Source organism: Miniopterus schreibersii (genome assembly GCF_964146895.1).
Source record: "Miniopterus schreibersii genome assembly, chromosome: 12".
Classification (NCBI taxonomy): Eukaryota; Metazoa; Chordata; class Mammalia; order Chiroptera; family Miniopteridae; genus Miniopterus; species Miniopterus schreibersii.
The window spans coordinates 36,045,609-36,071,420 of NC_138112.1; the positions used below are offsets into that span (position 1 = coordinate 36,045,609).

The 25,812-nt window shown below is 51.9% G+C and overlaps 1 protein-coding gene across 4 annotated transcripts; it reads right to left on the bottom strand.

Annotated features, from left to right (window-relative positions):
- Positions 1 to 753: 753 nt before the first annotated feature.
- Positions 754 to 16,998, bottom strand: P2RY2 (purinergic receptor P2Y2). Of its 4 annotated transcripts, none has more exons than XM_081154376.1 (3): positions 16,910 to 16,986; positions 8,003 to 8,179; positions 754 to 2,966 (listed from the first exon to the last, which is right to left on the bottom strand). In XM_081154376.1, the coding sequence occupies exon 3, from the start codon at positions 2,960 to 2,962 to the stop codon at positions 1,832 to 1,834; it is 1,131 nt and encodes a 376-aa protein (XP_081010502.1). In that variant the 5' UTR covers positions 2,963 to 2,966; positions 8,003 to 8,179; positions 16,910 to 16,986; the 3' UTR covers positions 754 to 1,831. The 4 variants fall into 4 exon arrangements, with proteins under 4 accessions (XP_081010502.1, XP_081010501.1, XP_081010500.1 ...); XM_081154375.1 differs by having other exon boundaries at positions 8,003 to 8,277; positions 16,702 to 16,964; XM_081154374.1 differs by having other exon boundaries at positions 760 to 2,966; positions 8,003 to 8,277; positions 16,910 to 16,998.
- Positions 16,999 to 25,812: the final 8,814 nt, after the last annotated feature.

The window sequence follows — 25,812 nt, forward strand, 5'->3', positions numbered from 1 at the left end:
GTCCTGAAGGAGCTGTGGAGCTAGGCTCTAAACAGAGCAACTCCTGGGGGTGCCCCATTTTGCAAAGGTGGAGTGGGAAGTGTGGAGAAGTCATAGAAGGCAGGGAAAGTGGGGTGAGGAAAGAACCTTATCTCAGGTAGAGTGGGCTCACAGGGCAAGGCTCCCCCAGTGGGAGAGGGAGTGGGTCCTTATCCTTGAGGTTGAGAGTGAGGCCTGTCAGCTTTGCCCTATCTCTACCCAAAGGCTAGCGGTCCCTGTCCAGCTGCAATCCACAAATTTCCAGAGTGGTCCTGGCTGGACCCGGACCTGTCACAGGTGAGACCCATCTCCCCCACACTAAGCCCTGACCCAATGTGAACACCCACGATTATGCCATGTAGCTGGATTTTTCCCGAAGGCAGAGGACTGGATAGGAGAGGAGTAAGTCTCTGCCACACTTCTCAGTGCAAAGGGAACCTCATGATCAGGGCAAAGAGGGAGTCCTGACTTGGCCTCCGTGACCCAGCCCGCACCTCATTCCTGCTTTGAGCCTGGACACCAGCTGCCCAGCTTGCTTCCAGTTCCAGCACACCTTGCTTTCCTGCCCCCATGTCTTTGCCCAGGATGAATCCTGCACTTGGATGTTCTCTGATGAACTGCTTTCCCCAGAAGCTGTAGCTTGGGAGTCCCTCTACTCCGGGGAGCCTTCCCTGACTCCCTGGTCCACAGCCCCAACCATTCAAAATTATCCAGTGATGTGCTGGAGCAACTTGTACTGTTTGTAAGAGCCAATGTTATATTTTCAGGACTTTAGCAGAGACATCATATTGGTAGTCTGAAATTGGTCATGGTAGGAGTGTTCACACCACGGCAATTGGCAATGCCACAAATAAGGTGTTCCCCTCACCTTCCTGGAGGGCCAGTTAAATAGTTCAATATTTACCAGTACATGACTAGTCATTGCCATTAAGTCCTAGACTGGGACCCCACCTGACTCATCTCTGTGCCCACCAGAGCGAGGTATAAAAGCCAGTTAGCTTTAAAGTGGGGAATGACCTGGGATGTGGAGAGAAGACTGCTGCTGAGGCAGATAGTGGGAAGGCAGGTGGCAGACAAGAACATATTGAAGAAAGAAACCTAGTGTGCTTGGTGAGAGCTTCTCAGGCCGCATCTCCATCCTCCAACCACACAACAAGGCACAGGTCAGCAAACAACACTTTTAGTATAAGTTACAACCTCAAATTGGCTCCCAGTCCATGGGAGCCTCCAGAGGGGTTTATGAATCAGTTTCTAGATGTTTGTCTCTGGGGCTGGGGGTTCTCTTCATTGCTTAGTCCACTGTGGCACCCAGACCTGCCCAAGACCCACTGCGGGAAGCTCTGGCTCAGCTTCGGCTGCTTACCAGGGTCCTCCAGACAACCTGTGACCCCACCCCTCCCAAGTAGCTCAGGCCCAGACTCTTCTGTGTGACCTTGGTAAGTCACTTTCCTCTCTGGGCCTGTTTCTCCATTTGACTTGGTTCAGCTGGCCTCTGGCCTAGGTACCTTGGCAGGTACAGCCAGCTATTAATGTGGGTGAGTCAGGCCGGCAGAAGCACTGGCCCTGAACCCTTGCCATTCTTGAAACCTATTCCCCAACTGACACATAGAAATGGTGATGGGGCTGTGGGGACTGTTGAGCTCTCTGGACCACAGAGAGTGTCCTGAGCCCCTGCCAAAAACAGAGTGTTGGGATCATGGCTCCCTTGACCATCAGCATGAGTCATGATGATCCGTATCTGGGGAGACCGTCTCATTCGAACAAGTCATAGTCCCTACAGTTTTCCCCATATAAGGCTGGAGGGGCTTAGGTCTTATAGCCTGATGTCCTTAGTGTTCCCACCCCCAGGCAGCGTGGACTCCGTCTGCCTGTAGGTCTCACTGCTGGCCGACCTGTCTTCTGTCTGGGTGTCAGTTCTGTGAAACTTGCGCAGGTCCAGCCTGCGGCCAGCCCGGGCCGTAGGGGTGGCATTTGTGGGTGGCTTGGAGTCCCGGGCAAAGCGCACGAGCCTCTGCCCAGCGAGGAAGTAGAGCACGGGGTCCAGGCAACTATTGGCGCTGGCCAGCGGCCGGGTGATCTTGTAAGCCATGTTGATGGCGTTGAGCGTGTGGCAGCTGAGGTCCAGCGAGCGGAAGGAGTAGTAGAGGGTGCGGGTGACGTGGAAGGGCAGGAAGCAGAGGGCGAAGACGGCCAGCACCACGGCGATGGTGCGCACCGACTTGCGCTTGGCCCGCGGCAGGCCGCCCGCCGTCCCGTAGGCTGGCTTTAGCAGCCGCCGGGCCATGAGCACGTAGCAGACCAGGATGGTGGCGAAGGGCACCGCGAAGAGCAGGCCCAGCATGACCGAGATGTAGACCAAGAAGTGGCTGAAGAGATTAGGGGCCGAGGTGTCGTGGCAGGTAATGCGGTTCCCGCGGGTGCTCGTGGTGACGAAATAGAGCACCGGTGCCTGGCAGGCCAGCACCAGCGCCCACACGCCGGCCGCCACCCGGCGCGCGTAGCGGGCGCGGCCCCAGCGCAGGGAGCGCAGCGGGCGCAGCACGCCCAGGCAGCGGTGCACGCTGATGCACGTGAGGAACAGGATGCTGCAGTAGAGGTTGGTGTAGAAGAGGAAGCGCACCAGCTTGCAGAGCGCCGTGCTGAAGGGCCAGTGGTCGCCGCGGGCGTAGTAGTAGACCAGCAGCGGCAGGGAGGCGGCGTACAGCGCGTCGGACACGGCCAGGTGGAACATGTAGGTGGTGGACGCGTTCCACGTCTTGAGGCGGCACAGGAAGATGTAGAGCACCGCCACGTTCAGACTCAGCGCGAGCACGCACACCGCGCCGTAGGACACGGGCAGCAGCACGTACTTGAAGTCCTCGTTGAAGCGGCACTTGTAGCCCAGCTCGTCCCCGTCCCAGGTGTCGTTGCTGGTGCCGTTCCAGAGGCCCAGGCCTGCGGCCATGGCCCTGAAGGAAAAGGGGTGGGTGGGGAGGAGAGCCGTCAGGGCTTGGGCCGGGGCTCATCCGAGAGGCCTGGCGCACCCACCTGGCCAGGTCCATGAGGGACCCCAAGCTCTACTCAGATTCCTTCGGGTAAGATCTGCCCCCGGCCAGAGTGGGTCAGCGGTTGAGCATCCACCTAGGATCCAGGAGATCCAGGTTCGAATTCTGGTCAGGGCACATGCCGGGGTTGCAGGCTCAATCCCCAGTAGGGGGCGTGCAGGAGGCAGCCAGTCATGACTCTCTCACCACTGATGTTTCTCTCTCTCTCTCTCTCTCCCTCTCCCTTTCTCTGTCTGAAATCAATAAAGACATTAAAAAATTAAAAAAAAAAAAAAAAGATCTGCCCAACCACGTTCAAGGCCTTTGTTGCCATGTGACCTGGCTCCCTGGACCCAGAGGGCCCAGAATTTCAGAACCCCGGAACCTCAAAAATGCATGAGAATGCATGAGATCCATAAATATCAGAATCATACAATTCTAAAACTTTAGAACAGAGGCCAAATCCAGCCCACCGGTCTGTTTTTATAAATAAAGCTTTATTGGAACACTGTGTGCCCATCTGTTTATAAAGAGTTGAATAGTTGTGACAAAGACCATATGTCCCGCATCTAAAATATTTACCATCTGGCCTTTTACAAATATAAAGTTTGGAGACTCTGCTCCAGAACCTCAGGGACACAGAGTTTTAGATCTGGGATTCTGAACTCTAGAATCTGAGGATCCCAGAGGGTATCATTTCAGATTCATGGGCAGGGGCCCTTGAGGCGGATGGGCTCCACCTCACACCCAGTGCCCACTGCCTTCTGAAGCATTCCTGGCCAATGGGCAGCCCATACCTTCCTGGAGGCATTAGAATATTCTTTCCTTAAGTTCATTCTTCAGCTCCCTAAGGAGGCTCTGGCCCTGTGCCTGGCATTTTGGTATTGAGGAAGTATTTCCAAGGGTCTCCCTCTTCAGTCACTCATTCATTCGCTCAGCAAATATTTTTTAGATGCTTTTATGTTCTGGCACTTTCTGCATCTGTACACAGCAGTGCTGCTTGCTGGCCTGTGAGGCTACCAGATGGGACAATGTCCCTCCTGAAAATTCCAGAGAAGTCTGGGGTGGAGGTGGGAGTAGGAACAGCTGAGGATTTCACTTGTGGGTCAAATTTAGCTTCCTGCAGGCCTACTTAGCTTTTCTTCCACACCATCACTATCTTAAGGTTCCCCTACCTTATCCATAGTGGACATATAACACACCCACAGGGCCTGACTACCCAGTGAGCACCTGGAGAACAAGTTGTCCACCTTCCTCCTCTCCCCACCCCCACCAATGTGACCAATAAGAGCTGTCTCTCAGCTGGGAAGCAGGAGACAGATATCCCAGTCTGGAGGGCAAAGATGTGCCCGAAGATCCCAGAAGACAGGCTAGAAATCCTAGCATGAGTCTCTGGTGGGCAGGTTTAGGACAAACACAAAAAATAACTTTCTAACAGTGTGAATGGGCAGGGGGAGCTGACATTTTCAAACCCTACTACGATGTGTGCTTTGTGCTTTATAAGTGTCCCTTCATTCCACCCTTACAACATGCTTCTGGGAGCCAGGTTATCATGCCCGATAAAAAGGCTGAGACACAGATCATTCAAATACTTTGGCCAAGGTCACATAGCTGGGGACAGGCTACAATTCCTATCCAGGTCTGTCCCACAATAGAAGGTTCTATTGGAGGGAGACAGTGAACTCGCTGCTTATGAGGATGTGCAAGCAGAATCTTCAGTAAGGCTCATATCCTGTGTGTGAGTGTGCCTGGGAGGACACAGAGGGCAGATGAAGTGTGAGTCTTCCCTCCCTTGAGAATCTGGAGGTGTATAATTCCCTTAATTTTGGAAGCTGGGGTCCTGGGATTTGGGGATTCTGTAGGACCAGTGATATCCACTCCTTTAGACCCTAAGCTTCATGCCCAGCCTGGCCTCGCAGTTCAAGGCCTTTGAAGTTGAGATTAAGGGGACTGAGGGACACAAAGGTGCCTCAGTTTCCCTTCTTTCCCAGTACTCCACCCCTCACCCTAGATATTCTCTGTCTCCTGTTGTCAGCAAAGGAGTAACCAGGAGGAAGGGAGCCTATACTCGTGACCGCCCTCTCATGGTCACAGGTTCCTCCCCAAGGAGCTAAGGCAGATCCAGGGTGAGGAGGCAGGGGGAAGCTTATGTGGCACCAAGTGGAGAGGGAGCGGTTATGGAGGAGCTCTGGCAGGGCCAAACTGCTGGGATCCCTCTTAGCCCGGGGCTAGGGCTCAGGACCTGGCATTAAAGCATTTCCTGTTCCCACCCCTGCGCCAAGCAGCCCAGTGTCACCTCCACCCTTGCTGTTGGAGTCACTGCATCAGCCTCTCTGCCTCCAGCCCCCGTCCTCCCCCAGTCCAGAGGGGTCTTTGTAAAAGACAAAGTCATCCTCCTACTTGAAACCCTCCATGACTGCTGTAAGGAGAAAGCCCCTGCCAACCTCACTAGCGCCAACCATCCTCTGTATAAATGACCTGCAGTTTCACTTTTCCCCTCCCAGCCTTGGTTCACTCAGCAAGCCCCAGTGATTACAAAGAACTTGGCTTCTGGAGCCAAACCTATTTCCTCTTCTGTAAAATGAGGTGATTATTGGAACCTATATCATAGAACTGCTGTGAAGGTTAAGTGAGTGATCTGTGTAAAATGTTTGGGGCAGTGCCTGACACACAGTAGGTATGCTGTGATGTTATAAGCTTCAAGGCTCAGCTCAGTATGTCCTTTTCTTGAAATCTTTGAGACGTGCTCTCAGGCCACTGGTGGAGGAGTGACAGGCTTTGACTGAAGGCTGTGGAGCAGGTAGGTGAGTGTGATGGGCCAGGGGAGCGATCCTGAGCCCATAGCTGGGGCCAGGCCTGGGAACCTCAGAGGGGAGCGATCTGAGAGTTGTTTGGGAGGAAGGCTGGAGAGACTGGCCCAGAGGGAGTCTGGGTGGAGGAGGGCAGGAGAGAGAAGCAGACAAGGGCCTGGCTCAGGGGTTGGGAGGAGCAGGCTGGGGAAAGGAGGAATCCAGTGTTAGACATGGTAAGTATGGGGTGCCCTGAGGGGGTATGGTGGGATGTGGGGATGGGCCAAGGCTGAGGCCATCAGATCTGACACTTTGGGAGGTGTTCTGGTAGTTGCTGGCTTGCAGAAGCTGCAGGAGGAGTGTGGAGGCTCAAGGATGAGACTGAGGATCTGTAGGGGGGCCACCAGCTTGGGGTGTCCAGCTCTGACCCAGAACCTCAGTGACATCAGGCATTTCCTGCCCTCCTGAGACCCAGAGCTCTCATGAGCTGAATTCCCTGGCCTTGGAAAACTGCGGCCATAAAACTTCCCTCATGAGGCCCTCTTCCCCACTGGAGATAGGGAGCATGGCCCCCTCCATGACACCCAGTCCCATCTCTGTGCTGCTGCTTTAGCTCCTGCCCCAGTGCTGAGGTCTGGCAGGTGTCTCCTCGAGTTGGGCCAACATCCCATTGCTCTGCACAGTGCTCTTGCTAATCACTAGTGGTGGAATCTCTGACACTAACGAGGGGGGTGGAGACTTCCTTAAGTCTCCATTGAACCTAGAGAGATGCCCTTTCCACCTGCTTTAAGACATCCTGGCCTCCACCCTCCTAGGCCAGCTGGGGATTCCATAGCCATGGCCCCCATCCAGACTGACTCTGCCCACCCTCTCCTTCCACAGGCTGGCTCACCGACCTGGGATTACATCTTTCCCTACTCCTCGGGCCCTGCCTATGGAGACAGCCAAGTCCCCAGCCCTTTCTTCTGCCTTTTCTGACCTCTGATGTCCTTGGGGCCTCACTCCCTGCTCCCTTGAGACAGGCTCCTGCCTCACTTTGTCTAACACCACTCACCAGCCCCTCTATGCCCAATTCAGACTGGCCCTGCCTTGAAGAGCTCCTAGTCTGGAGGGAGCTAGGAGCTGTGTGCCCTACCAGGCTTCCTTGCCTTTGTGCCTGCTGTTCTCTCTGCCTAGAAAGCCTTTCCAGAACCCACCCACACTGCACTCCATCCTGCCCATCCCTCAAGGCTCTTTTCAAATGTCATCTCACCTCTGAAGCTCTCCTCCTAACACCCCCCACCCAGATATTCCGCATACCCTGTTAGTAATTTGTCCATCCACCCCCTACCCCAACACATTCCAGGTGCTCCCAGAGGACAGGGTCTATCTGATTCTTTTCTCTATCATCCAGCAAGAGGAGTGATTTAAAGCAGGTATAACATAAATGAGAGAATGAATGAATGAGTGAATGAATGAATGAATGAATGAGTGAAACAAGCACAAAAGGCCATGGGAGCCCAGAGGAGGCTGAGCTTTATGACGGTGACTCTTCTTTCCCTTATTCCTCTGAGAGCCTCCCAGAGGACAATGACACTTAAAGATTTCTCAGCTGCTCACCCTAGGTGGCCAGGAATCACCCCAGTTCTTCTGGGCCAGAGCCCACCTGAGGCCTGCTCCTGCCCTACACAGGTCCCTGGACTGTCTCTCTTTCAAGAAGTGCAGAGAAGACCTTGCCCTTCTCTGGACAGAGGGAGGGGTAACTGGACCCAGGTATTCTGGAGATGGGTCAGCTGTCTGAGCTAGCTACATTTCACCCATTGCTGGCTCAGATCATGGGTCAGTCTGGGTCAGGAGCTCCTGATCTTGGAGCTCCACCCCCTCACTTTGTAGGGCCCCAAGCCTGGGCTGAGCAGCTTCCACACAGCATCTTTATTTCATTCCCTACCCTCATCCCTCAGTAGATACTGCCATAGAGGTCAAGCTATTTGTCCAAGGTCACATTGCCAGGAATTGGAAAAATTGGGCTTGGCGTCCAGGGCTTTCTGGCTCCAGAGTCTGAATTCATCAGAGCCTGGGGTGAGGGAGCAGGGCAGGGATCCCCTTGATCTACCCCCGTAACACACACATGCACACACCTGCCCCAGCCTCCCAGCCTCCCAGCCAGTGGCTCCCGCCCTCACACGTTCTTACCTGACCAGCCCCTGCTCTCTGTCAGGATGCTCAGTGCCCACTCAGATTCCTCACTCATGAATGCACAAACTTGGACAGGGCTGCAGGGAACTCTGCAGGAAACAGGAAAAACAGGTCCCCCGCCTGGGGCCACACCCAGCTTCCAGCATTTCTCAGGGTAGGCAGTACTGTGGGCTCCTGAGACACAGAGAGGTGGAGATGTTGTGGGTTCTTGGTCATGGGAAGTCAGCCAGGACGAGCCCTCCTGGGGCCACCTTCTCTGCTCCAACCTTGTCCTGAAAGAGGTAGAGAGGTGACCTGCTGTGCTGGTCACAGGAGGGGTGTCCTCTGTCCACCAGCCTTCTATCCTCAGCTCACACGCTTTGGGGATGATTGTTCCCAGCTTCCTTCCCCAGGAGCCCCCTTTCATAGGAGGGAAAGGTCTCCCCATACCCTGCAGAGCTGAGTTGAACCTCCAGTGTCCCTTGTCTTGGTTTTGATTCTGTGCTTCAGCCCCACAACAGAAAACAGCCAATACCCTTCTTGCCCCGTATACACTTGACAGTATCAGCCAACACAGTTTTGCTCAAGCTGGGTCTCTATCTGGAATACCCCTTCTCCCCCTAGTCATTCCTCCACAGGTATTGTAAACACACATGAACACACATAGGCATGGACACACCTAGATACACAGCTACACAGAGACATACACAGTCACACTGAGATGTACACACACACACTCAGTCCTAGTCAGGGCCTGGAATGGCCTTTAGAAACCACCTGCGCCAAACTCCCATTTGACAGAGGAAGTAACTGAGGCCCAAGGTCTCACAGTAAGTCAGAGACACAGGCAAGATCAGAAGCCAGGCCTTCTGGGCTCTGGCCCTGGTTTTGGTCTTGCCTGGGAACCCCTCACACACACCGGGCACAGGGCTTCAGGAGGGCATGGTTACCTAGAAGGGACCCCTCTTTGTGGACAGGTGCTAGCATCCACCAGAAGCTCAGACACATCACAGGGGAAAAAGAGCATCCTTTTTCCATCTCCTTCATTTCTCTACAGTGGAGGAATGGGGTCTGATATAGCAGAGGCCAGGTCCCCAGGTGGGAGTGCCACGCAATAGTGGGGAAAGTGGAGAGAGGAAATGGGTGGCTGTGGGAATAGGACTGAAATAAAGGCACTGGGAAATAACCCCAGGCACTGCTTTCCTAGTGCAACGTGCCCCAGGAGCCTCAGGCTGACCTGGGCCAGTGGGCTGGTAGCTATGTGTCAGGCTGCTCTAGAGTCTAGTGACAAGGTGAAAAAACTTTACCTTTTCACCCCACTCCACCCGGGGTCACACCCTGTCTTGTCCTTAGGAGATGCCTTCGCTCAACAGACTAAGGTGGATGGAACACAGCTCTTCCTCAAAACCATCCTCCAGTTTCTGAGAAGGGTCTCCACCCTTTCAGGTTTCAAACTTCCAATATGTCCTTGACAACCTCTCTCTGCCCCACCCATGTGAAAACCATTACTCACCAGGTCCTGTCAGTTCAACCAGTGAAATGGCTCAGAGATGGCCCTTTTCTCCATCTCACGGCCTTCGGCCTGTGTTGCTCCTCCACATTACCCCAATCCCCTCACTGGTCTCCTTGCCTCTACTCCTGCCCTCCTGTCCATCTTTTGTATAGCAGTCACAGGTCTTCTTAAAACATGAATCTGACCATATACTATGGAGCTCCAAACCCTCCCATGGCTCCCTATTGCCCTCAGGCTATGTCCAATCTCCAGAGCCAGACACTCCAGGCCCCAACTGGTCCCTGCCACCCCTCCAGACAACCCACCCTCTTTGCCTCATTCTCATCTTCCTGTGTTAAGCATAGCAAAGGCAGTCTCATGGTCTATCTTTGCTCAGAAACACTGTCCCTTATTTTCTAACAGCAATATCATAACAAGAGTTGAATGTTTTCTCTGTGCCAAGTTCCATGTTTGGTGGCTTCACAGATCCCTTCTCATTTAATTCTCAGAAGATTAGGGAAGCAAAATGACCTCCCCAGAGTCACAAAGCTAGAAAATGGCAGAGCTGTGTCCCTGACCACTCCCTCCTTCCCTCCAAAGCCTGGATCCTCTCCTCCAGGAAGCTCTTTGAGCCCCATGGCTCTGCTTTTCTGGCCAGTTCTCTGCCACAGGGAATGCCCTACAGGCAGGGCCCAGGATCTACTCTTCCTGATACCTTTCAGGTGTGAAGTAGCCATGATGGTCACTGTACCCATCTCACAGGTAAAAAAACAACAACTAAGGCCAGAAAGGGTAGAGCCAAGCCAAACATGCAGAATACCTGCCCCACTGACTTGGCTCTGCCTCTACCCCACCCTGTGTCCCAGGCCAGTGAGCCCAAAGTCAGGAGGCAGGGCTGGGCAGTTCCCAGGCCAGCTGAGGAATTTCCAGGGTGGTTAGAAGACATTCCAGCTCCTCCACTAGGGTGTCTCTGGAATGTACCCACTTACCCGCCCACCTAGCTGGTCTGTCCAGCCTGGAAGGGGATTGTGACCCCTGCTGCTTGCTTCTGCTGTGATGGGAAACAGAAGACCTAGACCGGGAACAGCATTGAGGAGCAGGGGAGGGCACCGGGCAGGTAGAAAATTCCAGTTCTGTCATTCTCAGCTGTGGGAACCGGACAAGTCTCCTCTCCACAACCTAAGTCTCAATTCCCTTTCAATCCAAGAACAGTATCTTAGGAAGACAAGAAGGGCAGGAAACCCATAGGAATTTGAGGCACAGTAGCAAGGTTACAGCCAGACTGACCACAGATCAAGTTTCCCACACTGAAGGCCATTCTCAGAAGGGAGGGGAGTCCAGGGACCCCTAGCAGGAACCAGACCCCACCACGTTTTTTCACTCATTCACCCTTTTACAGAGGTTATCATATCTATGCCAGTCCCTGAACAGGGTACTTGGAGATTCCAAGGTGGGTCACTATCAAGGTTGGCAAGGAAGGCGGGGGGGGGGGGGAGATAACACGTGGGAGAAGAAATAGGTAATGATAACTCAGGGTGGTCAGGGCTGAAGGAAACAGGAGCAACAGGGCTGAAGCAGACAAAAAGACCCCTAATGGGAATGGGAAGGTGGTCAAGGAAGGCTTCCTGGAGGAGAGGACACCTGACCTGTATTTTGGAAGGGGTCAGGTGAGTGAAGAGAGAAGAAAAGCAGAGTTAGCAAAAACCAGGGCAAGAAGTCACACAGTATATTTGGGGAACTGTCAGTCATCCCTGTGGATCGAGGGGAGAAGAGAGGACAAGGCTGGGTTAAAAGACAGGGAAGATCTTGGAAGTCATTCTCTGACTCCTCCCAAATGTCGTCCACAGAGCTGAAAGCCAGTGGGCACTTAGCCTTGCCTGGAGTGCTTTCTGCACTGCAAGCACTGGGCTCATCTTGGGAAATAGCTGAGGGGTAACCTCAGATGTTATCTACAGGTGCCATTACAGTGTAAAGCCTCAGCAACCTCCCCCAGGAAGCCCTTGTGCTCTGCAGCCCCTTCTGGAGGCACTGTCCCATTTGGGAGCCCCCAAGACCCTGGCTGTGGAAGGCACATTTTGGGGTTGAGCTCAGAAGCTCTGAGTGTGTGGGTCTCAGGTCAGCCAGACTGGTCCTCCCACCTTATAGATCAGGCAACTGACAGTCCTTAAGAGGAAGGGCTTACTCAAAGTCTGGTGTTCTAATTCCAGTATTTTCAGTGTGGGGTTTAGCAACTCCACCCTCACCCCAGGGCAGGGCTCCAAACCACCTGTCCTACCCCTGACCCTGCATGGTCCAGCCCAGCCCCACCCAGCCCCACCCAGCCCCACCCAGCCCCACCCAGCCCAGGGCTATAGAGATGCACTGCTAAACAGAACCAGTTCAGAATCACAAGGCCCTGGACTCCACATCAACCCATCACAATCCAGATGCCTCCAGCCAGACTCAAGACACAGGAACCCTGGGTTCTGGCTCCAACTTGGAACTGCCCATGCTGTGCAATCTTGGTCAAATTGGTTCCCCTCTCTGAGCTTGGATTCTTCACTAGTCAGCTGGGGAGAGTAACCGCTACACAAGCTCGCTAATGAAGAATGAGTAAGATAGGGGAACAGGTGGGTGCTCCATGGGGCTAGCAAATCATGCACTGTCCTGAAGTGGGGGCTACATCTACCCGTCATGGCAAAGAGACACTGAAACACTTCCCACCAGGGGGCCCTCCTGGGTGGCCCAGCAGAGGGGCCATGGTCAGAGCAGTCAGAGAAGGTCCCTGGAAGGGGCTGTGATCAAGTGTGAAGAGAAGCAGAAAGGGTCCAGCTTGGAAGGAAAGAGGGAGAATGGAGAACCCAAGGTAGAAAAAGGGACAGAGCTGCAGATCAGGATACAAGTGAGTGTGATTCTGAGACTCTCTCATTCTGAGTGCTTCCAGGATTCTGACTTCATTGGTTCTTATAGTCCAATTCCAAAAGTCTCCGGTTCTGGGAGTGAATGCTAAATGTTTCTTTAATTCTGTTACTCCTTGCTTCTGATAGCCTTTGGTTTTGAGTCTCAGAACCAGAGGTGTCTGGACTCTCAGAATAACATAATCATAAGTCACTTTCCCAGGAGCCACAAAGTCTCAGCAAACACCTGCCAGTGCCCCCATGTGCCTGACCTCAGAGGGACCCTATAAATCCAGACAGGCCCTCGAAGAGCTCCAGTCTGAATGGGGAGAAAGCCACAGGCATGGATCAAGTCTACTTGGGTGATCCACTCATGACCAAAGGAAGCCCAGGGGCCACGGAGCTCAGAGTAACCCCTAACCAGCCTGGTGAGATGGTCAGGAAGGGTTTCGCAGAGGAGGGGTCATTTGAGTTGGGACTTGATAGATGATTAGGAGTTTGTTAGGTGGACACAGAGGTAGGAGAGCAATGGAGGCAGGAGGAGCAGGTACAAAGACTCAGTGGTGTGACAGTGTGGATGGTCTGCATAAAGCCAGGGGTCATGTGAGGCTGCAGTGGAGGGTTAGGTGGCACAGAATGTGTGTGTGTGTGTGTGTGTGTGTGTGTGTGTGTGAAGGGGGTGTGCTGCAGGACTCACATAGAATGCTGAGGAACTTGGCCTCTATCCTGAGGACAATGGGGTACCATGGCAGGGCTTCAGCAGGGAAGGGCATGGTCAGAATTGACTTTTGAAAGATAGTGCTACATGGAAGGTGGATAGGACAGGGGAGCCTCCCCTAAGGCAGGGGGAGAGGGGAGAGTCATGTGGGCCCCAGAAGTCTGAGGGAGGCCTTTCTCCCAGGCTCCAGTGCCCAGACAGTCACTACAATAACAGTGATAGAGCACCAGGATAGAGGGCCAAGGAGGAAGTAGTTGTCCAAGAGAGACCAGGCTGCCTACTCTCCCAGCAGGGCATCTAGTTACTCATCCTGAACCAGAAATGACTCAGGGCTAAGATATGGTGTGGCAGGGGAGTGGAGGAACTCCTCTGCTCAAGAACCAACTGTAGCTCTCCATGGAGCAAGGCCCTCCTCTTTCACTACACTCCCACTTTCACCTGGTCATTCATTTCCCAAACACTCACTGGCCTCTCTTTTAGCGCAACCTGTGTTGGGTGATGTGGACACACAGAGAAAGCAGGCCTGGCCTGGCCTGGCCAAGTCCTGCAACTGACCTCTAGGCTGGGTACAGAGGTCAGGATGAGCCCCACAGCCAGCCTCCTCACCATCAGGCTTGAATGGCTGGGGCGGCCAGGCCTGAGAACACACAGGCAGCCCAAGAAGAAAGTGTGGGCCAAAGGGTACGCCAGACAGGTCCACAGAAGGCAGTTCAGGGAGAGGAAAGATTTCATTAGGGGCACCTCTACCTCTTCTCACCAGATCAACAAGGTTCCCCTAGTCCTGTGGGAAGGCCTGAATGGGCATTATACTATCAGCAGTTGGGTAATCAGGCCACAGCAAGACATAAAGACAGGTTCTCAGGGCAGGATTCAGCCTGAAAGCCAGAGGACCAGGCTGCATCTAGATGGGGCTTCTGTCTTGAATGGAGAGGTATAACCTACGGCAGGTAGGCAGGAGCCCCAGCTTTTACCTTGGATTTGTGACCTTGTTTCCTGAGCTTCTATTTCTTCATCTGCAAAATGGGGGTAATAATTCCTCTCTACAGGGTTGGCGGAGGGACATTTATAAATTGCTACTAGTAAGCAGAGGAGGCACAGGCAGAGGAAGGCAGTCAACAGTTAAAATTCCCCAAACCAGCATGATCCCTTGCTATTGCACCCATTTTCTGTTATTGTCTTCAAAATGCATTTAAGTCTATGAGCATCACACTTCTTCCCTGTGCATTGAACTTTACAGCTTACAAAGCCCTTTCTTGACCACTATCTTAAGAATCCTCATAGCAACCTAGCATTTGAAGAGTAAGGATCATGATGCTCAATTAACAGATCACAAAACCAACACCTGGAGGGGCACAGTGGCCTCTCTAGGGGCGACAGCTAGGAAAGAAGACAAATCAAAGCACCCAAAGGGTTGCCTATGAGGCCTTGGTGATGTTCTCACACTCTTTTAGCTGGTGTTTGGGAGATCCAGAAGCCTCAGAGCCCCATGTATCCTGGGCAGGAGGACAGTCATGGAAGGGCCATAGCCTCACTCTGCAGCCCAAGCTTGGCAGCTATTTATGAGGGTCTCCCATTATGATCCTCCAACCCACCTGGCCCCAGAACAGCCCAAGGCAGGAAGAAGAGAAAAGTGACAAGTCATCCATGCCAAGGCCTCCCCATACACAAACTCTCAGTACAAGACCTTACTGACTCCAGCCTCCCTTTAGAAGCTGGCAAGGTAGGAACTGCCCCAAGGTCGCTCAGCACGTTGGAGGCAGAGCTGGGATGAGATAAATCACTTGTTCCCTGGCTCCCTAAGAGAGAGGAAGAGTCCTAAGTGTTCCCAAATTCCTCAGCAGAAGCATCTGAAGGGTCAGGGAAGTGTTTAAACAAGGGGGCAAGGGCTCAGAGTTTAAACAACACCTGGATGGTTCTGGTATCAATCTCACAAATGCCCTGACCTCCATGCATTTAGCACTACTCAATCCATTCTCCACCCTGAAGCCAGAGAAAGCTTTTTGAAATGGTGTTCTGACCATGAATCTCCCCCTGTTCACAAACCTTCCATGGCTCTCTATTGCCTTCAGGATGAAATTCAAGTTTTCAGTCTGCATACTCTGGGTCCTCTAGTGCCCCAGGACACACAGTTCTGACAACCTGTGCCACCCACTTTAATGACCTGATTCTGGTTTCCCCTTCTTTATAATGACGTGGAACTCTACTGTAGACAGGCCTTCATTGGGGAAGTTGGGGCCAGGGGGCAGGGGATAGGTGCTGCTGTTGCTCTCTCAGTTCAGCTCAGCCCTGTGCAGGGCACTGGCAACACAGAAATAAGCCCTAGTTCCTGGCCTCCATGGTGCCTCAGACCTGGGAATTGGAAAGGAGACAGACAGAGGCCGTGACAGTACAAGTGGGAGCAAGGCTGTCAGCACTGGAACTGCAAGATCCCAGAAGAACCCAACCCAGCTAGAGATCAAGGAAGGCTTCCCAGAGGAGGAGACATCTGAGATGGGCCCAACTGAGGAAGATGAGAGTAAGAGGGCATTTGAAGCAGTGAGCATACAATACGCAATGATCCAGAGGCAAGAAACTGCCCAATGTGTGCAGCAGACCATGCAGTTACTAGCCGGTGAAGAGTCAGGTGGGAGAGGGGCTAGAGAGGCTGGCAAGGAACAGTTATTGGAGGCCTTGAGTCCCAGGCTGAGGGGTTCGGGCTGGGTCCTGTGGAAGTCCCGTGAAAGTTTAGCCCAGAGAGAACAGTTGGGATTTGGGTTTCAGAAAGTTCCCTCAAGGGACTGATCCCACCCCCACCCCCAGCCCCAAGCCTGTTCTAGAAGACATTGGTGCGAAACAGGACCCACACATCAGCTCCTCAAGAGCCCAAGTTCCACATCACTGTTATTTCCCTTTCACAGCTGAGGCCATGAGGCTCAGAGAAGGGATGTGCCTTGCCCAGGGTCACACAGTGGCCAAGGCCCGACTGGAATATAGATCTCTGATTTTCCTTCCCAACCATTCCTACCCATTGAGATAACTGAGGCTTTACTGGGGCCTCACACCGACAATCAGAAGCTCCCCATTATTCCAGCCTAGATCCAAAACAAACCAGGCACCTAAGGCTGTGAGCTCAGGGACACCAAGGATATCATGCAGAAAGGAACAGCTGCCACCAGCTGCACAAGTCCCAAACTGGCAGTGCTGGTCCACAGCAGGGGTCCTAGACCTGCAGCCCTGGTTGGGGAGTGGAGGGAGGGCGCTGCTTTTTTCCAGGCTGACCCTTCCTACAGCACCTGACAGATTAAAAGTCCCCTGACAGAGGCTTAACTGTCCTTCCAGGCCACTGTCCCAACCCGCTCCCCCACCTCCAGAGCGCCCAGGGAATGAGCCGGCCTCTAGGGGTTCGCGGGTCTCCCGCCGCCGCTGGGGCGACCACTCCAGGGCGCGTGCACTCCTCTCTCTCTCTCTCTCTCTCTCTCTCTCTCTCTCTCTCACTCTCTCACACACACACACACTCTCACACACTCTCACACACTCACACACACACACGCACACACAAACAAGTTCTACAAGTTCAGCTATTGACACCGCAGGGGCGCACGCGCTCACCCCCCACACACAGCCTCTCCCAAATACGCGGACACACACTCACCGGGCTATCCGTCCACACCCCCCGAGATCAGGCCGCCGGTGGAGACAGAGTTCGACCCGCGGAGCGCTCACGCCGGCTCGCAGCCGTGCCGCCCTCGGCCAGCCCAACGCGCGCGGCTCCGCTTTCCCGGCGCCCAGTCCCCCGCCGCGCCCGGGCCGCACCCGCCGACCTCTCCCCGCCTCCGGCCCCCCAGGTGCCCGCCCCTCACCTCCGCCGGGGCTCGTCCGCGGGCTGCGCGGCGGCCACCGCTCCCGGGTGCCGGCGCCGGCGCCCCGCCGCTGCCGCAGGGACCCACGTGCCAGGGGGCCCCGCCCGTCGGGCTTAGTTCCCACCCAGGCTCAGTCAGGAGGAGACGGACGGACTCTGGACGGAGTCTGGACAGACTCCGGAACCGCCCCGCCCCGTCCCGTCCTGTCAATCCAGCCACGGGCTCCGGACGCTGCCTCCGGGCGATGCTGCGGCCAGGTCGGCGCATCTGCTCGGGTGCTGCGCGGGGAGGGGCTGGCGGCGACCGTCCTGCAGCCTGACTGAGGTTTTCAGGGACGCTGAAGCTTTGCACAGTTTGTCTAGTGCTTGTGAGGCTACTGTCGCCGCCCACCGCGAGACCTTGCCGTGAACCTGAGCCCTCTCCTCCCGGCACCTGCTTAGAGCACCACTCTGAGAACTCGCCTCCCCGGGTTGAGACCCGGGAGGGGAGGGGAGGGGAGGGCTCCTCATTGCCTCAGGGAGGAAATCCAGGCACTCAGGGTCCTGCTTCTCTCCAGCTCCAGAGAGGAGGGTGGAGGAGCCTCCTGTGTTCCCTTTGTTTAATCTCGTTCAGAAAGAGTCTTTAGAAATTTTCTGACACCCCCCCCCCCCTTTTTGGTCCCTCATCTTGAGCTGCTTCCCTTGAGCTGCCTTCTCAGACTACTCTAGCCACACACACATCACTCCCTTCTCTGCCCTTAAGCCCACTCTGATGGCCTTCTGTGGCCAAGGACCCTTTCCTCCACTGTGAACTCCAGGAGAGCAGGGACCAGGTCTGCCTCCTTCCTACTGCGGTTCCAGAAGTTCCTAGGAATTGTTGAACATGTGAATGGACGGATGGATGGATGGATGGATGGATGGATGAATGTTCTTCCCTCTCTCATTCTGGTCTAGGCACCAGGACGGTAGGTTGTGGCTCAGCTTTAGCACCGACTCTGGGAGACCTTGCTTGACCCAGTTCCAGTCCCTCTCAGGGCCCCCTTTTCTGTGAAATAGAAGTGATCACACTCACCCTCCTGCCAACCAGTGTCCTTCCGAGGCTTTGGACAGCCAGTGCCTGGATGAGTGCACAGTAGGCCTTTTTCTGTGGCCTAGGAGCTTGCTCGGGGCCCTGGGGCCTTGGGTCCTGCTGGGCTCCACATCAGCTGACTGGCACCTGGCTGCTGGCCCCAGGAGGGGCCCAGGAAGGATGCTGGCTGCAGCCTTGCCAAGACTGGGAGTAGAATGGACACACAGCCCTGTCTGTGCAGCTGAGCCGCCTCTGCGGTCCTCCAGAGACCTACGCTTGGAGGACACAAAGGCCTCTTATCCAGCTTCCTCCACCTATTGTCCAAGCTGGCCCATGCAGCTTTTAGGGAACTAGGAATCCCTGTGGCCCCTATTTATGGACCCTAGGCCTTAGGATCCCAGCATGGGGAAGTCTCCCTGGCACTGGAGGCCCAACCAATCCCCCCACCTCTTCTCCCTTCAGATTTCTACTGTGACTGCTATTTAGTCAGAGAGAAACAAGTTCCTCTGATACCAAGAGGAGGACCTAAGGCTCTGCCTCAGCCTCCAGCTGTCTGAGGGTGGAGAGCCCAGGGTCCTCCTGCTCCTGCTGTGGTTCATCTCTGTCACTTTATAGTCCAAGAAACTGCATCCCAAAGACACATCGTGTCTGAGCTACCACAACAGGAGATTTAGGCCTGCGGAGTAGAGGAAAGGGACTTGTCCTTGAACTCCACGGCTTTAGCTCCAGGTTCAGACGTTTCTCTGAGCCTCAGTTTCCTCTTCTGCAAAACAATAATAATCCATTTCTCACTGGTCCATCTGAGGTTCTTTTTTTCAGGGTTTTGTCCATTGCCCTGAGCTGCCCCAGTTAGAGGGTTAGTATCCTTCCAACAAGGAGCTGAAAGTCGAAGTCTCCTGCCAGTTTCTCCAGACACTCTCATTACTGGACTTTAAAGATCAAGTCCAGCAGACTCCAAATCCCTTAGCTGAGCTCCCCCTTACTTGGGGCTACCTGAGGAGCCCCCATCCCACTTCAACCTGAGCACCTTTGCTTTTATCTTTGTATTTATTTACATTTTCTGGTAAGAGTTTGTTGAAAAACATATAGAACTTATCATAGCTAAAAGATTTTAGACCCATTGGCCCAGACAGGAAATTGAGGCCCAACAAGCCCCACAGCAAACCTGTTACCAAAAAGGGGACCTGGCCCTGAGTGGATCACCTAGGGCTGGCCAGTAGTATGTGGATTCTTGACTTTGTGCAGGGAAAATTTTCACAACATGAGTCCTGATGACTATGAGAGAACATTTATTAAAGCTGAGAAAAGTAAAGCAAGAAAGGGCTTAGTACAGAAGAAGCTACAGGAGAGCCCTAACTAGAAGAAGCTAGGCTGGGCTGCCCTAACTCACCGGGAAGTCAGAGAAAAGGGGGCCTTGGAAATAGGTTCAGGGGACTAGCCTGCTACGAGCCCACATTGTAAATCTCTTGGCATCCTTTAAGGTTTAGGAGATGCTTGCCTGTGGGGGAAGAAGAGGGGAAAGGAAATGGTTGGGGAGGTGCTCCCCAGAGGGAGAGCACACTGCTGGGTCCTTTGCATTGAGGCTTTTATCCCTCTCCCTCTCTCTCTCTCTCTCTCTCTCTCTCTCTCTCTCTCTCTCTCTCTCTCTCCCTCTCTCTCTCCCCCCGGAGAATCTTAGGGGAGGGTTTTAGCAGAATATTCATCAGTTTTCTAGGTGTGCTCCTCCAGGGTTGTTGTCTCCACTGATTGGTGGGTGCCAGGGCAGGATTCATTAATCATTACAGCTGGTCCCAGTGTCACCCACCTGGTTTTGCTGCTTTTCTGGGTCTGGAGCTGAAATACAACTCAGGCCTGGATGTTATCTCTAAGGAAGTGACCTGAATCTATTGTAAATTGCTTTGTCAGTTTGTTCAACTATGCCTCAGTTTCCCTATTCCACTTGTCTTGGCTTACTGGCCTGTCTCAAACCCACACAAGACCTCATCTGGAAGGATGAAATAAATAATACCCAGGGAGCCTCCTGCAACCAAGCAGCCAAGGCAGGCTAGCGGTGAAGGCCCAGTCACCTAATGGTTCCCAGTAGCAGGAGAATAGAGCCATGGGAGGGGGAGAGGGAGAGGGGTTCCATTAGCAGCAGGTGAGGGTATAGAGGGCAACCCAGGATCACTTCTCCCCATGCCACTAGGAGGCTTCCTGCCTCACCAACCCTGAGAAGGCATTTGGCTCTTCTCATCTTCCCTCTCTCGCCTTCTGTGATTTCCCCTGAGAAAACCTGCTCTGAGAATCTGTGCTGAGGGTGGAGCCTAGGCCCTGGCACCGCCTCCTCGCTGAGCTGGGACTTGACACCTCCAAGCTCTCCTCTACAGGCCAGGGTGGAGTCTGTGTGGCCCCCCCCCCCCCGCCCGCCTCATACCCTCTGGTAGCCCCAACATCCTCAAGGTGAAGCCCAGCTCTGCAGCCTGCAAGGCTAGGCCCTCCCACCTCCCCACCTCGCCTCCCGCCTCTGGGCCAGCCATGCTGTAGTGCTGGCCCTTCACGGGCCTCCTGCCTGGCACTTGCTGCTCTCCATTGGCCTGCAATGCCTCTTTGTGCTTTTCTGTCCTTGGCCCCTGCTCATGGCTCCCTGACATTGTTCCTCTAAGGCCCAGCCCAGGCGCCTCCCTTTGTGGAAACACCACACTGTTGTGGCTGTTGATATCACCCTCTAATGGGGACTCCTTGAGGGTAGGGCTAGGATTCATAGTCACATGCCCAGCACCTAGCACTGTCCCTGTCACTGGTCAGCATCCAAGACTATCTAGACGAAGAACTCTATTTAACCTTCTTTGTGCTAGTCATTATGTTAAAGTATCTCATTTAATCTTCACTGTGAGGTGGGTGTTGTCATTACCACTTTACATATGGGAAAACTAAAGTTCAGAAAGGGGAAGTTAATGTCCCAAGTTACACAGTGAGTTTGTAGTAGGTCCCCTGGCCCTGGAACTGCAACCTGCTGAATTTCCAAAGTGATGGCTGAGACATGGCGTTGGAACCACGCTGGGGTTCCAGTTACACGGGGCTGGGCTGGCTCCAGCAGCCTCGTCTTGCTTGCTCTCTGGAGACCTGAACCATCCTGCCTCCCTCACTTACCGGGAACTGTGCGCCTCAGGTTTCCCAGGCAGGGGCCGGGCCTCTGATGCCAAATGCAGCCTGGAAGCTCTGGTTCTCGGCGTGCCGGAACGCAGGCACCCAGGGGAGGCAGCCCTCGAGGCCAGAAGCCTGGCCCAGGCCTAAGCAAGCTTTTGCTCCACCTCACCACAAGTAGGGCCAACCACAGAATTTGTGGGACCCAGGATAGAATGAAAATATGGACCCCTTGGTAAAAAACTAATAAGAATTTCCGAACAGATAGCAGAGCATTAAATCAAGTGCAGGGCCTTCAGTGTGTGGGGCTCTGTGTAACTGTACAGGTCACACACCCATGAAGCCAGCCCTGTTCTCAGGTCTTGGTTTCCTCATCTGTCAAATGGGAGAATGCTGACCAGCTGGCCAGGCAGCGGTGAGGGTGAGGGTGGAGATGTAATAAGCAGGAGGTCCAGTGGATGGCATGAGAGTTAGGTAGGGGTCCCCATGGATGTGATTTATTATTAGGTCTCAGCACTGGCTAGCAGACCAGTTCTTGCCAGGACTTTGATTTCTCACACAGCTCCTTTACACAGACTTAAAACTAAGGCTCAGAGAAGCAAAATGACTTGCTCATAGACTCCGTGGGAGAAACCAAGTTAGAGTCCTGGCCCTTGTCTCTCGTGTTTTTTGTAACACAAGCAAGAGAAAGAGAAAGAGAAAGAGAGAGAGAAGGGCAGGAAGGAGGTGTGTGGGGGTGAGGTGGGGGGAGTGCTGCTCGGGACAAAGAGGGCCACTGTGCAGACACAAAGACCTGACCAAAGAGGCCCCTGTGGGGGCTGGGCCAGATGGGTGGATAGAGAAGCCCCATGGTGACTGGAGAGGTGCCAGGAACTGCCTCTCAGTCCCTCCCTGGTCATGATGGGGGTGAGGACACCTCATGCAGGCATGCAGGAAGTAGGAAATGGGTTGAGTAGGAGAAATAAACTCCGGGCTGCACCCCTCACCCCAGCCCCAGGCCTCCAGAGCCAGCTCTGCCCATACCGCCTCTCTCCAGCTCCTCCCAGGAGCCGGCCAGCGTAAGGAATCCACCCCCATGCCCCGAACCACCCCTCTTTTTCCACCTCAATGAGTGTGGGGCCCAGGCAGCTGACTGAGATAGGCCAGTAAGCCAGGACAAGTGGATTAGGGAAACTGAGACAGATAGCTGAACAAACTGGCAGAGCAATTTACAGCAGATACAGAAGGTCACCTCCCTAGAAATAACATCTAGGTCTCAGTTGTATTTCAGCTCCAGACCCAGAAAAGCAGCAAAACCAGGTGGATGACACCAGGACCAGCTGCAATGATTAACTACCCCCTCCTGCCCTGACACTGACCAATCAAGTGAAGACCCAATCCCCCAAAGGAACACACCTAGAAAACTGATGAATATTCTGTTGAAACCCTCCCTTGAGACTTCCCCAAAGATTCCTGCCTGCGAGAGACAGATAAAAACCTCAAGACAAAGGGCCCAGCTTGAGATCTCCCACCAGGAGCACACCCTTGCCTCCCCCCACCTTCTTTCCCCACAGGCATTAATCTCCTAAACTCTAAGGGACTCCATGAGGCTTGCAACCAGGACAGCAATGGGCAGTGGGAGTTCAACCCAGGCAAACCCCCTGAACCTGTCGCCAAGGCCCCTTTTTCTCTGACTTCTTAGTGAGCCAAAGCAGACCAGCCTAGGCTCATTTCCCCAGCCCTTTCTTGTTTCCCTGTCCCCAGTTTTAATAAATATCCTCTAAAATTCACCTGGATTCGTGTTGTGAAGTTTTTCCTGCGCAAAGTCAAGAACCCACACACTACCTGGCTGGCCCTAGGCAGACCTGTTCAGGGCCAGGTCCCCTTTCTGGTAACACTGACCATCTGACAATCCCAACCTTACAATCCTACTTAGAAACTTCTGGCTACTCTCCAACGCTCACAGGAGAAGGAAGCATAAGCCCCTCAGTGTGTCATTCAAGGCCCTTTGTGACCTACCCCAATGACCTTTTCACACTCCCCTGTCTGACCTTTCCATCAGCCTTCCACACCCCAGTCATATGAGACTTTTCCCCATTCTCCAAACCAGTCAGTCCTTTTACACACACCCCTGTGCTTGCTCAGGCTTTGCTTTCCTCCTGGAGTTTTACTGTAGGCATGTAGGGGACATTGGTTTAATTAAAGTCTATAGTTTGTGTATATTTTATTTTTCAGAATTTACTTTATATGTGCTCTATACATTTTTATTTTATTTTTAATATGTCTTTATTGATTTCAGAGAGAGGACGGGAGAGAGAGAAAGATAGAAACATCAATGATGAGAGTCATTGATCGGCTGCCTCCTGCACGCCCCCTACCGGGGATTCAGCCTGCACCCCGGGCATGTGCCCTGACCGGGAATGGAACTGAGATCTCCTGGATCACAGGTCGATGCTCAAGCACTGAGTCATGCCAGCTGGGCATGTGCTCCATACATTTTTATAATGGAGATATATGTTCTTTTTTTAGGATCTATCTTTTGATATTTAATTAGTCTGTTGTTTTATATATGTTATGTTTTATATGTTATATATTATATATACACATACATACATACACAACATATAGGGTGTCCACAAAAAATGTATACACACACTTTGAATAATTATAAAAGCAGTGTTTATTAAAATACATTTCACTTTCAAAATTGAGCTATTAGCTGTTAAAGTGTATATACATTTTTTTGAGACATCCTATATTTTAAATATTGTATATCCATATTTAAATAATGTGTATCCATATATAACCTCTCCAGCTAATAATGATACTATTTTTTTTTGTTTGTATCAACTTATTCTTCTATTTGTATTTCATCTATTTTGATGCTTTATTATTTAATATATAAAAGCCTTCTTCACTATGGGTTATATATATTTTTAATAAATAAAAGTATCCTCCTTTTGTTCCATTTAATGCTCTTAGTCACAATTTTTACTGTTTCTTATATTCCTCTTACCATCTCCTATTTGCACTTACTTAACATAGCTTTGTCTGTGTTTTTCATGTAATTCATGTAAATTTTTTTTGCCATTTAACTTTTTTATTTTAAAAAAATTGAACATGTAAATGTTTTTTACATGTAAACATGTAGAAAATATATTTACATGTTTCAAAAATTAAAAATATTAGCAAAAAAGGATATACAGAGAAGACTCTCTCTCCATTCCGCTATCCAGTTCCCACTCCTCCTTTCACACCCTAAGCTGGAAGGTGGTTTTTTAGTTTCTTGTGTATCCTTGAGTTTCTTTGTGCAAATACAAATATTTCTACTTGTTTTTTTAAACACAAAATGTAGCATACAATACACATGACTTTGCATTTTGTGACTTAATTGTATCTTGGGGATTTTTCTAAATGGGTATGTTGGAAGCTTCCTCATAGTTTTTAGGGGCTGGATAGTATCCCATTGTACAAATGTACCGTAATGTACTTAACCAGCCCTCTATTGGTGGACCGTCAGGTTGTTGCCAATTTTGCTAGTATGAACAATGCTACAATGAGTAACCACGTAGGTACTTTCTGTTCATGTTGGAAATATTACAGAAATATTATTATTAGATCAAAAGGATTCTGTATTTGTAAATTGGATGACTACTGCCAAATTGCTGCTATTGGGGTTGTACCAGCTTACCTCCCATCAGTATGAGAGAACCTGTTTCCCCACAGTCTCACCAACCCGTGATAATTAAATTTTTGGAATTTTGACAATCTGATAGGTAAAAAATCATATCTCAGCATAGTTTGAATTTGGATTTCTCTTATTTTGAGTGCATCTTTTCATAACAGAAGAGCCATTTGAGATCCATTCATTTCCTTTTCTATTATATCCCTTTGGCCATTTTTCCATTAGGTTGCTGGGCTTACTGATTCTTATTAGCTTTTAATATTTCAGATTATCCTTCTGTCTGTCACCTGAATGAAAAATGATTTTTCCCAATTTATCATTTGTATTTTGACTTTCCTTATCTTTTTCTTTTTCTTCTTCTTGATTTGTCTGTGTGTGTGTGTGTGTGTGTGTGTGTGTGAGAGAGAGAGAGAGAGAGAGAGAGAGGGAGGGAGAGAGAGAGAGAGAGAGAGAGAAACATCAATTTGTTGTTCCACTTATTTATGCATTCATTGGTTGCTTCTTGGCTGTGCCCTGACTGGGGAATCAAACCCATGACCTTGGCATCGGGACAAGTCTCTAACCAACTGAGCTACCTGACCAGGGCCAGGTTTTTCTTTTTTTTAATGTAAAAGTTTTTCTTTTTCGGTTGTGAATTTATCAGTCTTTTCTCTTATGGCTTCTGGATTTTGAGCCATCAATGAAAAGGTCTTTATTCCTCCAAGATCTCTTCCCCATGTTTTCTTTTCATATTATTATAGCTCATTTTTTACATATATATCTTTAATACATTTGGACACTCTGAGTTATAGTATTTCTTGTAAGCAGCATATGGTCTAGTTAAATTTTTTTTTTCAATGTGAAAATGTGAGAACTGTTGCCTTCAATAGAGAGGAATAGGGTGAAGAAATAAAATGGAGTCACTATAGTCAAGCTGCTAAATTACTAAAATCAAGTAGGCTAAGGTATGAGGAAAGATTCTATTCTTGTTTTAACTAGCCTGAGAACTTAAACTTCTGAACTTTCCTGTCTTGTGTCAATGACTGGATATACATCAAACCTCCAGATAACCCTCTAATTACTCCCTGAA